Genomic DNA, 15,993 nt, shown 5'->3' with positions numbered 1-15,993 from the left:
GGTAAATGTGGGCCAGTTCCCAGCCCTGAATTATAGGTATATACAGTACAGGAGAATGCGGTTATCAATTTCCCTCGCGCGCCACGAGAGAGCTTTTGATCTTTGTGATCAGATTATCTTGTTAGTGGCTTTTGAGAAAGCAAGAGGAACAGATGATAGTCCACGAAGACCGATGCAGTGACCTTTTTCCACTTACCCTGCCTGTTCCAAGCCTGAACAGAATTTAAACGTGGGAAGGGAAAGGGCAAGCTGCTGTCAGGCAACGCAACTCTTCCTGCTCTCCGGAAATTCTCAGTGTGATTTGCCAGGGCCGGTTGTCTGTTTGCCCTTATGTTGCATTTTAACCTGGTTTCGTAAACAAACACAGCTTATATCATGTGCTGTGTCCCTGCCTGTCAGCCTTGCCACTCCCTCCACACCTTTTTAACCCTTTTGCCAATTTTAACCAAATTTAACAGATCCTGAGTTCTGTGGGTAGAGGAGAGAGACTCACTGGTAAAAGCACTGTACTGTGAGCTCAGTCTTTGTGAGCCATCAGAGAACCTCCTTGGGAAGCCACCAATGAAAAGGAAAACCACAGAAAAAAAGGCTTCAGTGGCTGCTGCTGCTGGCAGAAATATCTGTTCTTCTCTCTTCTTCCCTTTTTAAATAAAAATGGCTTAGCAAAAACATTTCAATCATGCGTCCTCAAATGTTACCATGAAACCCTGCAAGTACAACATCTGGAAAGAGAGAGTCTTTTCTTCTGTCAGATTCATGCAACGTGAAAGGCATTTGTCTGTTCCGTTACAACCCCATGCTTTCCCAAACAAAAAAAAACTGGGCCGGCCCTTCATGTGGAATAAATTGGAGCAGCTCCACAGAATTCAGTTTGCTGATTCACAGCAGCACAGGCTCCCATCCTTTCTTTTTCTGTACGTATGTGTCACCTTCTAAATAATACAACACATTTAGAAATGCGACATTCAAGATTTCAGGGAAGTGTGGTGGCAGTGAGACAGTGTGATTGTTTTTAAATGTGAGTTTGGGTTGCAGTGTTATTAAAGCTGGTTAGCTTACGTAATAAGTAATTTGTGATTTAGCTCCCAACATCAGTACATGTTAAATGGATGACAAACATCATTATCCATCTTCTTACCATATTTTCCATATTTTTTTCCATATTGCATTTTAGTGCGCGGTTGCTGGGATTTAGTGTGGAGGAGACTAAACAGACCACTGCTTCTGTCATGTTTTAACATGAAACGTCAAATCCAAAGGCTGGGTCCATTGAGCACTACCAAATAATGAGAGCCCTTGATTGTTCACAAGTCTTTCCAATGAAATGTCAAACTTCTCATACTACGAAAATGATCTTCACCAACATAGAGCTTGAAAACAGATAATTATCCAAGAACACGAAACAGAATTAACATGCACTGGAGCATGTCATGAACATTTCCTCCAGCAAATAAAAAAAGGTAATTGCTGTCTGAATACAAAACAAGGAGAAAGGTTGGCTCTGTTCCTTAGACAATTTAGATTGGCCACTGTTTACTCGCTTAACCCATAAAAACATGCAGCATATCAGAAGGGTGCCATTCAAGGGCTGATGGAGTGCGACCAGCCTCCTGATTGCAGGTACTTCTCGTTTCACGCTTCCCAAGTCTGTTCAGAGAGAAGGTTCTTGGCTATTATTAGAAGTTCAAAACCTGATGAGTCGGAGCTCCTAGTTAAAGAGGACGTTTGTAAACCATGTTAAGCCCCAGCAATAATTAGTACATTTTTTTGAGCCATATTTTGACTTCAGGCACAGCTAAGAGGCTTCATTCTTAGCCTAGAGGAAAGAAAGGACATAATTTGGTATGTGGAAACAATTTTGCCATATAGAAATCAGACAAGTAAGGAAATAACACTCCTAATGGCTAATGGGAGTGGTTCTGGTTTGTGATTTTGATTTTACAAATCAGTTTTCTAATATTAGAAACTAGCAGAGTGTAGAGACACAGGATGGAAGTCTGGGAGAGGCCTCCTGAAATATCACACGTAGCTCATTGACATCACAGGCAAGTAGTCACAAATCTGTTTAGCCAGGTCTTGCAAATACTCGAGAATTTTGCCTCCATCTGCCTCTTGGGAGGCTGATCCTGAAACACGTAGCTCTGATAGTTAAAAAGCTTGTTTTCCTGCTTTTTATTTCTATGCTACTTTTATTCTCAGAGATCTCTCCACGTTTAAGGGGAAGGCTAAATACATTTGTCAACAATAATGATATCCTTCCAGTCTTCTTTGTGCTAGGAAAAGTAAGCCGTGGTCTTTCAGAGAAGATGTCATTTTTTCTGGTCATTTTATTACCCCCCTGCAAAAGTTATCCCACTTGAAGCAACTTCTTTCCAGGTATGGAGGAAGAGCGTTGTAAGCAATGTTGAACAGGCTCATTTGTGAGCGCACAGGAGGCAGTGCTTGCCAGGTCTGGCATCGGGCCTTTGTATCTCAGCGTGGCAGAGACACCGTGTGCTCATCTCCCAGCCACTTGCCATCGCAGAGAACCAGGCCTTCTGGGCTGGTGCATTATCCTGATTATTACAAAAAGAAAGTGCAGCTCCCACTGGTGATGGCACCGTCATCCATCGCATGTCTTGAGATGTTGCGGCCCACATTCTTCTGGCGAGGGGCCACATGGCAAGAACTGGTGACACTGTCATTCCCAGTACATTGTTGCTACTCTCAGCAGCCCTCTGCCTCTGAAGCTGTTGTATCAAACAGCCATTGTCTCAAAAATGAACTCTTTTGAAGGGTCAAAGATTATTTGTAGGCAACCCTGCATACTCATCGCCAATAATTAGAACATTTACCTTATGTTTTTATTACAATTGTTTACCTTTTTCTTTTTTTTTTTTTTTACTTTAACAAGATGCAGAAAGTCTTAATATAACACCGACAGGTTTTTTAGCCATATGCTCTATTTACAGACTACATGTTGTACTGCAATTTAAAAAGCAGATTTTATTTTTGGAACAGACTACGCTAAGCTAACTGTCTAAAGGTGAAATTCGTGCTTGTGGCAGGGACTAAACCAAGGTATATGTCTAACTTTAGCACACTAGATATCAGGCCAGAAAAATCTTCTTTGGCACATCCCATAATACTGAAAAGACACAGCCCAACACTAAAGATATGATATCAAGGCGGGTTGTCTGCTTGCCTCCTTGACCCACTGGACTTACTGAATTAAAATCAAATTGTGCTAATTCTCTTTATAAGGCTGTTGTGCTTGGTTAAAACAGATTATTAACTATAATAAGTCTTTTTTTTTTATTATTGGTGCTTACTTTACATAATTCACAAATATTTTTTGGGTGACAGTTTACCCAAACTGTTATTATGAAGCTTTTGCTAATAGCGGTAAGATTCTGTGGGTGCACATTCTTGTTGCTTCTTCACAGGGTAATCAGTAAATATGAGAACATATGTAGCTTGTGGAATTTAACTCAATGAATATTAAGCTGATCATGGTGCTAGCACTCTTCTAGAACTAAACTCACCTTTAATAAGCAGTTGAAAAACAGAAACCATAAACATCAAAAATAGAAGCATTAATCCTGCTGTATAACAAGGTGAATCTCTAAAAGCCATCTTAGATTCATGCTGAAATAATTCTATTGCATTTGTAATCAGCTGAGAGAGAAATAATTGCTTTTAGCTTCTCTTCTGTGGAGTATGGATCTGCAGTGGACTATATGGGAAGTCAGAGAGAAACAGCCAGATTAGAGGAAAGGCATAGAGGGGAAATGAAAAATATTCAAAACTAAATGAAAGTGTGGATCCTTACGTATCTAGTGTTTCATCTGGCAATAAAAATATGAGGAAGAGGGTAACGAGTCAATCTGCATAAACTGGGAGAACAAAAAGTAATCACAGGTGAAGACAGACTTATGCAAATACAAAGCCTCAAGGACAGAGGATTGGAAAGTGTATGTAGAGAAGTTAGGTCTATAAGATTAGGAGGAAAATTACATGTAGGAAATAAAGGAATGGTTGCAGGAGTCTTCTGCAGAAACCGTAAGAACCTGAATCCATTGTAGAAATACAGATGCTGCTTGAGAAAGGAGTAATTTGGTGATATAATGGGGGGAAAAAAACCCAAACCAAATAAAAACACCAATTACTTCAGCTGTTTGGCTTGAAAAAGATGGATAACATCAGAAAGCAAGTCCTAACCTTCCCCAAAAATGTACAGTTCATACTGAAGATGCTCAGAAACACATTAGGAGAGTTGGTCAAATAATGAAAATCTTTTCAAGAAAAGAATTCTAGAATGAAGCAGAATATGAAAAACAACAGGTAAAACACATTAGAAGTAGGTTTGTCATTCCCCCCATAAAATGTAATGATCCTAAGGAATCCTTAGGTCGCTCTGTTCCCGCTGCTGGGTCTGGTGAGCCTGTTCTGCCAGGCCTCCGCCGTCCCTCCTGCGGAGACAAGGAGCAGCCCCGGGGCTGTGGGGACTGAGGCCGGGGTTCAGCACTTCCACCTCCGCGCTTGTGGAGCTGGGGGCAGCGGGACAGGGAGCCAGGAGCAGGGGCGGCAGCTGCCTCAATGTTGGGGTGAGAGTTACAGTACTCAGAATTGCACTCATCATTCAAGTGTATATTCTGTGTCATCTTTGCAAGATAACCCCAAAGACAAATTTGTGATATTTAACCAAAATCCGGCTCACAGGGAAACTACACTATAATGAATACATACAGAAGCAGAGATGCGTGCATAGTTAGAGGTTATGTAACCCTGGCATGGTTATTCTAGGCATGGGCCATTTTGACTATGGAAGTGCTTCCAGGCAACCTGAAAAACTTGGTGGTAAAACAAACCAAAAGAAACTAAAAAAAAAAAAAAAAAAAAATATTATCATAAAGGAAAATAGAGTTTTACAAAACGCTGCGTACAGCTTGAGTGGAGATACAGTGGGGCAGAGGAGGAGAGATGGCTGTCAGTCCCCTCTTTGTGGGCACACATTGTCCAAGAGTTGCGCTCTGCATCCTTCTGGCCACCAGGTCGAGGGAGGTGATTCTACTCCGCTCTGATGAGACCCCACCTGGAGTACTGTGTCCAGCTCTGGGGCCCTCAGCACAAGAAGGACATGGACCTGTTGGAACAGGTCCAGCAGAGGGCCACAAAGATGCTCAGAGGGCTGGAGCACCTCTCCTATGAAGACAGGCTGAGAGAGCTGGGGCTGTTCAGCCTGGAGAAGAGAAGGCTCCGGGGAGACCTTACAGCAGCCTTCCAGTACCTAAAGGGGGCCTACAGGAAGGATGGGGAGGGACTTTTGATCAGGGAGTGGAGCGATAGGATGAGGGGTAATGGTTTCAAACTGAAAGAGGGGAGATTTTCATGAGATATTAGGAAGAAATTCTTTCCTGTGAGGGTGGTGAGACACTGGAACAGGTTGCCCAGAGAAGCTGTGGCTGCCCCATCCCTGGAGGTGTTCAAGGCCAGGCTGGATGGGGCTTTGGGCAACCTGGTCTAGTGGGAGGTGTCCCTGCCCAGGGCAGGGGGTTGGAAGTAGATGGCCTTTAAGGTCCCTTCCAACCCAAACCATTCTATGATTCTGTGTGCTTGAAGAGAGCCTTCCCCCTTCAGTTCATAGATACAGGTATGCCGGGAGCATTGGCATAGAAAAGAGATACAGATGTCAGTGTAAGTAAATGTGAGGCACTTAGGCTAGAGAGAAAAACATAAAACAAAGGAATCTACCAATATTGGTCCAGTTCCCTAGTTGGAAAGGTTTATTTGGAAGAGTTGTGAGTAAAGTTCTAAAACCATTGTCAGGCCTTAACCACGTTGCATAAATTATGGATAGCTGTTCAGTTAAATTATTCTAATATTGTACAGGTGACTTGTAAAGCGAGCTGTGCTATGCAAAGATTATTGTAAGTATTTGAATAAATACAGCAGAAGGAAACCTTCCAGAGGTGTCAGTGGCTCCAAAAGGTTAGATGTCTGTTTTCTTTGGCTAAAAAAAAGGGTTTAAGAGTTGAGTGGTACTCGCTTTGTGAGTTGTACTACTTTCTGAAGAAACTAGAAGGGGATGATGCATTGGGCCTTTTGGATTTCTATGAAATACAGACAAAGGAAGAACAAACCAAAGAAAATGTCTGACAAAGTTGGGTAATTTCATTCTACTTATTTATGCTGTAGTATATGAATGCTAGGTAAATGTGAAAAGAAAAAGGCAAAAGCAACTGCCAAATGTTTTTAAAAAGGAGCTAAGAGCATATGTGGAGGAAAATTGACCATAAATGTTATCTCAAAGGAGAGGACCCACTTGGAATAAACATATATATATGGCAGTTATGTCTAAAATTTGTTATGTTGCTATTGTTTTGTGAAATGACAGAACATCTGCTCAGTCACAAGGCACCAGTAAAATGCAGCTTTATGCCTAAAGCAATATGTCAGTCCCTAACAAAAAATGTATATAATAGGCTAAAAACAAAGGCACATTGTCTTTTTCAGTTGTAGCAATTTCTGACCTAATAATGGTTGAGAAAGGATTTTTTATTTTTCTTTTTGAAAAAAACGAATGGAGGGATTGAGTCATTTATGACTCTTTTCGAGATTAGGCTTTGTACATTATTTGTGCGTAAGCTGGCAAAATGCTTTGTCTCTGCAAATCATATTTATGTGACTAAAGCAATTTTTAAAAGGCAACTGCTTATAAGTACCTTGAGGAAAGATCATGCTTAGCTTACAGTTTCTAAATGCAGTATGTAATCAGCCATTTTTTGATGGCTGTGAAAACACCAGCAAGTAAGATACGTGTGCTCACATGACAAGTGGACAGAAGTCAGATTTCACCTCAGAGCTGTCTTTTCAGAGAGGAAGAGCTTTGACACTGAAATCTGTCATATAGAAAACTAATTAACAAATCCCTCAGGAAATAATTATTGTATGGGATTTGTCTCTGAATATTCCAAGCACGCAACTTTTAAGTGACTTTATTCAAAAAGTGTATGCTTTTAGATTTTCATTGTTGTGTTCACTGACCTGAAAAGCCTGAAATGGTGGTGCAAAATATAATTTTAAAACCTATTTTCTGATGAAATGAGTTTATTGTCCTGCGGCTTGGAGTCATCCCCTCAGATATACATGCATATATGGCCCCTCAGAAAATAGCCTAATCAATGAAACGGATTGAAATAGGCACTTGTAGCAAATGGTTTTCATGGAGCTAAACAGTTACTATTTAATTGATGTGTGGAAGTATTCGATTGGAACATGCCTTCATAAAAAAACATGAGAATAAATTTATATCCTAACACGTGTGTGGTCAGAGTGAGAATTAGGGTTAGACTCATTGTAGAAAGCTCAGGGGTTGTGTGTCACGTACCCTTTGAAGCTTCAGAAGTCTGAAGGACTCTTTTATGTCACTGGGAATGCATGTGCTACATCATCAAGTATTAATAGGGGAGAAAGACAGCAACCATTCTCATACGACTTCTTTCTTCTCTGTAAAACCATACGTCAGCAGAACTTTTTTTTTTTAATGTCACTTAAGGTTGGCACCTTTGCTGGAACAAATAAAATGCATGAAGATAGTCATCTGTATCTGACTCAGAGCTGAATAGTAATACGTGATTTTTACCTTTCAGCTGAATCAGATACAGATACTAAAGCTTTCTCACAGAAAGACTGTATAATTTCTCAAAAAACCCTTAGAGGTTTATGAACCTGATCCAAAGCATATTGCAGTTGGGAAAATTCCTGATTTGAGTCAGTTTTCAGTTGGGCTGTACAAATCTTATTGATCTATTTATATAACCTTTTCAAGAGTTAAAAAAACATTGTCTTTTAGATGTGCAAAAACTTGAGGATTTAATTTTTAAGCTGTTAAGATTCCAGTATTTTCTGGAATCTGAAGCAGCAGCTATCTTCTGCTTTGTGAAGGTAAAGGTACAAGCTGCAGTGCCCAGCCTGAAATCCCTTGCGATTGTCCAACCAAGCATCAATTCTCAGCATCAAGACACTGCGCCCCCAGGCTGGAACTGTTGTGCAGAGTTGCCAGAGATGGCTGGATGGCATTATGCATCATCAGGCAGAGTATAAGTTAGCAAAATAAGGCTTATTTAAGAGTGGTTTGTAAGCAATAATAGAAATGACATTACTGACCCCAATCTCTGATCTCCACTGATAACTATGGGCGAGGGACTGTGTCTCTCTCTACAACCATCTGTGGGGAAGCTGAAAGTTTTAGGGGTTGGTGGCAGCAGCCACCATTGTGGCTTGTTCAGGCTTTTTGGCAGATCATGGCTGTCTCTTCAGAGGCCTTGAGCCTTTATATGACCTCCAGCTTCTGTTAGACACCTCTCAGTCCCCTTAGCCTCAAACCATTAAGGGCATTCCCCTTTCCACACTCATCTTCTGGACCTAGCAGAGCTTAATAAAAAGTGAAGGTTAATGTCTTTCATTATGATCTTCTAAAGCTCCACCATCTGAGTCCATCCTGAAGCAATCTGCGCTATTTCAGTGCAGTGACAGACCTTCAAGAAAGTTTTCTATGATTTGTGGAAAAGGGAGATGAAGAAATGCTGGCGTACACTTTGCTGTCGCTCTAAAACTTTAGAGATCACTTTAGTGATCTCACTAAAGTCATGTGGTGGTGGCCAAAGGACATGCGTTCTTTCAAAATCTGGAAAAGAGAAAGGTGCTAGATCACAAATCGCTATGCAGCGGTGACATAGAACTCTCAACAGGGCTGCATGGTGTGGGGGAAGCTCCTCACTAATGTGGCTACACTATTTCATCTCCCAGAATGGGTTTATTTTTAGATAAACCGTTATCTCTGCACAAAGTTGGGCTCTGGTTCATCATTCTGGGTGAATGGTAGCCACAGATAGAAAATTCTTTGCTGGAGAAGTCATTGGAAAAGGTTGGGAAAGGGTATACAAGGTGAAAAAGTTTGGTAGGTTGCATCTGAGTTGACTTTAAGTTGTAATGTTGAGCATGTATATACGGGTTCTGTGTAAGGGGATGCCCCTCTCTCCTCGAAGGCCAAGAAAAAGCTGGGTAAATCTTCATTATTATGGACAGGAGATGCAGATCGGGGCTACGGCTCATTGCTTTTTGTAGTGAAGGCACTAAGAACCCAGAAGTTTGTAAAATGCTGCAGTGCACCATGTTGAAAAGCTAAGCTTTTTTCTTGGTCTTTGTCCAAGAAGGTGGTGTGCATTTGGTTCAAGTATTTACTTGCCTTGAGCCAGAGGTCAGGATTGAGCCATAAGCGCTGAATGAAATAAAATTTTTTAAAAGAAGGAGTACCTTAACAGGCAGCAAACATTTCTGCTTTGACTGGCAAACAGTCATTAAAACCCTTTATTAAATTTTGCATCTGTTCTGTTCACCACTTAGCCATTTCTTTTAATTCTGAAGGATTATAACTAAGAATGAATGAGTCTTCTCTAATATGGTCAGGACACAATAAATCTGTGAAAGAACTGAGTTATCCTTCTCCCTCATAGACAAATTTTTCCAGTTGTTTAACAAAATGTTGTTTTGTATTGCTGTGACATCAGTCTTTACGCCTGTGAATAATGAGACTCAACATTAAGCAACTCATTTATAAAAAACAGTCATGCAGTAACAATTAGGCAGTGTTCAGTGTGCTTCCCCACTAGAGTCCATACCCTCTCCTCCCACTTGCTGATCTTCCCACTGCAGTGAGAAGCTATTTGTGTCTTCAGAATGAGCAAACAGATCTTCTCGGTGAGAGGGTGAAAAATTTCCTGAGTTCTGCCATATAGAAGTTGGCATCTGTTGTTCTGTAGAACAGGATCTCTGCCGCACTGATCCAAGCATTTGTCAGCCCCAGAGTGGAGGGGGGCAGCTCACAGTATCTGAAGGAGGAGGAGACTATCACACAAAGCTTCCCACTCCAGAGAAATTGCTGCATCCGTCATCATCCTTTCAACCCAGTTAATACAGTTGTATTAGCCCCGTGCTCCAGTTCCTCCCCCAGCTCCCAGCCCACCTCCTTTTTAGTGTGAAATGTTTGAATCTTCAAAGTAGCTACATTTCAAAATACATTTTGCTCGGTACCAAGAATAATCACAGTCCTCTGGGATAAAACGGATCACAAAGCCTGAAAGAGATCTGCAGTACTTTGAGGGGAGGGTACTTGTGATGAAGAGTGTTGGATAGATCCTGAATCTGACCGGCTTTGAGAAGCATTACAAAGTCTTTCCATTTGGTTAAAATATTTTCACATAACTAGAGTAACAGGTCCTAATCGTGCTTCGTCATACCATACCAGCAGAGCTAACACAAACAAAGTTTTCATAACTCCAGAAAGGAGACAGACAAGCCGCTACCTTTCAAACCAATGTTTATATGCACTGTAGGTTGAGCTTCAGCTACGTGAGAGAAGTGATCAGAAATACTGGCACAGCTATTTCCATCACTTCAAAGCCAAATCAACACCTCCCAATGTAATTTTCCAACAAGATTCAGGAAATAAATTGTTAGTCACTCACAAAATGAGGATGGGAAGTATGGGCAATGGTAACTTGATAATAACCGGGGAAACTTAGCCAGGTTTTAACAAAATCTACTCTGAGTCGGGGTGTTATGAAGCTCGGGGTATTATTATGAAGCTGTCCCACCTTCTCTAATACTCTGAAGTGTCCTTTGCACAAGCAACCACACATACGAGCTGTTGAGGGGAGCGTGGCCACCGAGGAACGTGGAGCACCTTGGTTCTGAAATGTTGTACAAAATGGCACAGTTCCAACAGGAGAGGTGTTGTGTAGCTAAGGGAAGAGGTACTGCTCTCAGGCATGGGGCGCAGGTTCAAGTTTCTCCTGAATCGTCCTTCCTTGACGAATGCCTTGTAACAGAATGTATTTGGCTAAGCCAGTTACTTCATTTCTTCCCAAATAGTGCTGCTTTTGTTGTTCCCCGGATAGGCTGGGTTTAGATTCCCTGAAAATGAAATGGTATTTCTCTTTTTTTGTAACTACCAGTGAACTGAAAAATCATTTATTCCCACAGCGCTAATAGTAGGCAACCATTCATGGTGACAGAAGGAAGGAGAAAAAGTTATCTAAAGATCAAAAAGACAAGTTTGGGGAGTAAATATGTTGTTACAGAAAGTGTGACCTAGTATGACACATTTAGATTTATTTTAGAAAAGGCTTTCTTATTCTATACTCAGGCCAAGAAATGTACTTCAAGTGAAATTTAATGAACAACTTGCAGTTAATAGAGGCATCTTAAATTACACCATCTTCAAAATCATATCCAGGGGCCAAAGTTTCCAAGTGACCAAGCCCATAATGAAGAGTAGCGAATACCCTCAACTCTTCAAAGGTTGTCAAGTATATTGGGATCTTCAATTGTAAATAACCCAAAATAAGCACTCAGACAGCTGGCAGATTGTACCATCATTAACCAGTGATTTGCAAGAGGGACGGCTGCAGGACCAGAGCTCCCTGTGATGATATTGGTAGATTGGTGTTTTCAATGAAAAGTTTGATGATAAGTGTCCCTGGAGAAAATTCGATGGTATAGTCTGTTATTCCAAAATATTTGGATGTCACTTCCAGAAACAACCTCCAACTTGAGGAGCTGTACTTGAAAGTGAATGGAGAAAGTGTTTTTGCTTTATAAACCCAGTTTGATCACCAGAGGTAGGAACTGTGTAAATATGTTCTGACCGTTGTTGGGTTTTCGCTTCTTCCATTTTAGCTGGATGCTGAGAAGGCAAAATTAAAACTGGAAAGATGGGCTTCCCGAGATGCTGGCAGTGGGGGTGGAAGAAGTGAAGAGATGGAGTCAAGCGGAGATTGTGATGATGAGGATGGCTGTCAAGGGTCCGGCGACAGGATTCACACAGCAGGTAAATGCAGTTTCTATAGGCACATACAGAGTTTAGAAATTCATAAATGTCACAATTAGGTGGACAGACCTAAGACTTGCACTGCTTGAGTTACCGTCAAAATCCTACTAAATTCAAAGAATTTGAATCTTAATCTGTGAAGAGCTACAGTAAAAATAGACCGATACAGACAGTAACCCAATATAATTTAACACTCGGCATGCAGATAAAAGACTTAAATTTAGAATGAATAATATCTTCAATGAAATCTAAATCACAGAAATACTGGGCGAGTCTTCCTAGATAATGTGGGCTCTACAAATAAATACAAAATTAATGTCCTTATAGACTGTGCTAAGTGTTAACATAAATATTTATTTGTTGCAAAATGATACTAAAGGATGATCCAAACAGGGTTGGCTGAAAGTATATATTCTTGAAAAAACACTTGAAGTATTGTTTTTTTCCTAGTGGTGAGCTGCTGGTTAAATAAAATTTCTTGATAGTCTCAAATATGCATTCTGCAATATTTATTAATGAAATTACTTGGATAATATGTCATCAGATATAGAATCAGCATCAGAATCTAACTTAACTTCTACCAAAATACTGGCAATTTAATATGTAGCTAGGTCCTTATTATAGTAAGTCAATAAGAAGCAAGGTATTTCTAAATGCTTGATACTATTCATTTATCTTATCTGGAAGTTCTGATTCATTTGAGCTCTTCAAAATTTAACTGCTGTAATTACCATAGTGTGTGTAAATATAATGTGGTTTGGATGTGCAAGTATATGAAAAACAGGTATAATAGTGTTGAAAAATAATGCTCATTAAGATGGCTGGAACTCAGGTAAGTTTTAAACTGCTGCTTCATTCTGCTGAGATAAACAAGTGCCTCTTCCTTGTCCCTTTACCACTAAGTGGAGAGTGGGAAAAGGTACCCCATATTCAAGTCAGACTTTCAAACAAGCTGTGATTAGTCTGTGGTCAAGACTTCAGTTGTTCCTATTATGAATATTTGATCAGAAAAACTGAGCTTAAACATGTACTTTGAAACGTGTACAAAATGTTAGATTTACTTTGCAGTACCAGGTTATAAATACCTGAAATTTAATTTGTGTTGGTGAACTGTATGATCAAGATACATGAGGTATTATCCCATAGGGACAGCATTTTTTTTTATTATTAAGAAATTGCAACTAACAGATGAAGTAGAGATTTTCACCATCTACTCAGCAATGTTTTTGAACAGAAGAACTTTGATACAATGTTATTTTAAAACTATTTGCTTAATTTTTTAATTGTTGAATATAGCAATGAAAAGATTGCTAGATGTTTTGGGCCTTGGGGATTTGTGAGGGTCATACTTTAGTATGCTTTCCTCTCTATGTGGAATAATACAAATAAAACCCAGGTGCGAACTACTCTTCAATGAACAATTAAACTATTAATACACTGTTTTGGGAGGATGCGTATGCATGCTTACACGGGACAATGGCAGATTTCAGGTGTTCAAAAATAAAAACTTGAATACTTTCAAGACTTGACTTACAGCTGGCTTTAATAATGGAAAACTACTTAACGTCTTTTTTCCCCTTTTTTGCAATCTATTTAGTTCAAATATTTTATGCTGATATCATCCTGGATTTAAAAGAATTATATTTATATAACTAGCTGTTTCTGAATATAGTAGGGTTTATATCCAATTAAAAAGGTAATTACAATTAATTTCAGAAAATGGTATTGAGTAAGAATAAGTATTTCATTGTGTGACAATAGTAACACTCTTTCATAATTAGCTTTAAAATATTGTACTGCGTACAAGCCACTAGCAGTAAATCTGTTTTGCATATCTGGATACAATTAAGAGATAAAATACAGTAATCTCATTATAGAGCTTCTTTGCTTTAATAGAATGTTAAAGGAATAAACAAACATCAGATTAGTTGAATTTCCTCTTGCTGCATGTCTGTAAGATGGTGTTTCTAATTGCCCAGCCTGTGAATGTGTTATATTTCCTCAACTTAAAACCTGTCAAGAGCATCTATCCATTGTTTTGTAGAAGTGGAACATGACAACATTCCCTGTTTCTGGCTTGCTTGAAGTTCACAGTGAATTGAGACATGAATTGAAGCTAAAGCTAAATCCCAAATAAAACCCTGATTTGAAGCTTAGTGAAGTCAATGGGAATATTCTTACTGGGTGAGGCACAAATGATAGCTATAAAATGCCACCGATCTCATCAGTGCATGTCGTAGCATGGAGTTATACAGTAGAACAAAAGGAATAAAAAGGGAATAAAAGCCTTTCAAAACACAGACATTTTGGCAGAGCAGTCATGCTTTTAACAACAGGCCCATGGAAAAGAGAGGAAAGGATTTCAATTTCAACCTCTAAAATGCTGAATTTAAAAGGTAGTAAAATCGTACTACACCTGTCATTTATTTGAAACCTATATGAAAATGATATTTACAATTTATGTGCTGAGAGCATTGCAAAAGACTCAAATTGCTTTTAAATAGTTTCTGAAAACCTACTGAATACTCATTCCTTTCCATCTTCTGGAAAAAAATAATTACCTTTTCATTAACAATAAATTGCCAGTGGTTGCATCAATATCTAGGTTACCACCTTCAAAACATTTCTGTTTGTAACTCTTCAAAGACCTCCCGGGACAAGGTACGCTGCCATCTCTCCTCTTTGCTTTTCCAAATCGGTAATAGGGGGCCTGGCTCGGGGGCTTTAGATTTTAGTGTGTACCGGGTGGTGAACACAGGAGTGATTCTGTGCTTGTATATTCCAGCCAGCTCCATTGTACTTATCCTTTTCCCCAATATTTCTTTGGACTGGGGAGTGCTGTCTGTATATTTCCGTTCGTCTTGCAATGCATAGTTAAATCCTGTCCTTTTGTCACCTTCTAGCCTTTGAGAATCATTTCTGCGTATCAGTTAATCATTTGATTTTATGTCTTCAATTAAGATACGTGGCTATCTATTACTTAGTACTGGTTTTTTGTTTACTTTTGTTACAAGCCTTTCTCATCAAATTCGTTGTTATCTGAAAAGATCGCCACTTACTTCTTTATCATAATGGGCTTAATTATCTTTTCTGTATCATGTGGATTAATCCAAATGATTTCATACGAACAAGATAAACAAATTCTCAGGAAACCAGCGTTCTCTTAGGAAATTATGTGTGGTAGAAGATACTTTAAAATGTCATATTCTCACAGGCCTTACCGATTACCACAAGTATCTCTTCTTGGGGAAAGCTGTGGAAACAGCCCTGTTTCTCAAGCAGACCCATGTGTTATTTGTTGGCAAGTACCAACTTTTTAACGACAACATCTGTTAATCATCTTTGAACAAAGCTTTGTTAGGAGGGATTTAAGAAGAGGAAAGCAAGCCACGTAAATCTTTAGTGTGGATGGGGAAGTTGCTCTGCGATTTGTGCTGCAGGTTTGTGGGCAGAAGGGCAAAGCAGCGTCTCCGTCTGACCCTCGCCAAGCGCTGCATGCTCACCTAAGCATGGTCTTACATGAACCTCAATCACAAAATGAGTCCACTGATGTAAGTACTTATTCTTAAACCCTTACTGGACTGTGAAGGGGGTGGTGTGGAGAAGAGCAGGGATTGCTCAGTGCCCCGCAGGATCAAGCCATGGGAATATTTACTAGGAGAGGGATTAGCATCCTGCTGTTCATGAAAAGACAGAACAGCAACAGATTCGCATTGTGTCCTGCCTCTCTGCTGTTCAGAGAAAAGGAAAAATGTTTCAGGCTGTTCAGTGAAATGTGGGAAGGAAGTTAGTGGAGGGGATTTCCCATTCCCAGCTGTGCTGCACAGCTGTATATTGTGATGAGGCCCCACACAAGCAGCGACAACCAACATCAGAGCTCTGTTCAGGGAAATCATCAGGTGATTAGCCACTAAACAAAGTTTAGAGGAAATGTTTAGACCACAGGCAGGGACCTGGGTTTAGTGCAAGCCCAAAGTCACCTATATAGAGCTCTAGGCTGTGTGGAAGTTGGGGGGCATTATGTTGAAGAAAGGTGGTGCTGACACCACCTCTTGGCGTGGGTGCATATATATACACACCTGTCTGTGGATGGGGAGGATACAGGTATTCCTGGGCTCGCT

At 40.0% G+C, this 15,993-nt stretch overlaps 1 protein-coding gene across 2 annotated transcripts in view; it reads left to right on the top strand.

Moving 5' to 3' along the window:
• Positions 1–15,993, top strand: part of LOC128910883 (glypican-5-like) — a 387,498-nt gene that overhangs the window by 279,125 nt on the left and 92,380 nt on the right. For both annotated transcript variants that reach the window (XM_054204811.1, XM_054204810.1), the window contains one exon: positions 11,722–11,872. In XM_054204811.1, coding sequence (XP_054060786.1) covers positions 11,722–11,872 — 151 coding nt within the window. The remainder of the gene's footprint in view (positions 1–11,721; positions 11,873–15,993) is intronic.

Source organism: Rissa tridactyla, chromosome 6 (genome assembly GCF_028500815.1).
Source record: "Rissa tridactyla isolate bRisTri1 chromosome 6, bRisTri1.patW.cur.20221130, whole genome shotgun sequence".
In the NCBI taxonomy this organism is placed as follows: domain Eukaryota; kingdom Metazoa; phylum Chordata; class Aves; order Charadriiformes; family Laridae; genus Rissa; species Rissa tridactyla.
This window is presented reverse-complemented; position numbering and strand designations above follow the sequence as displayed.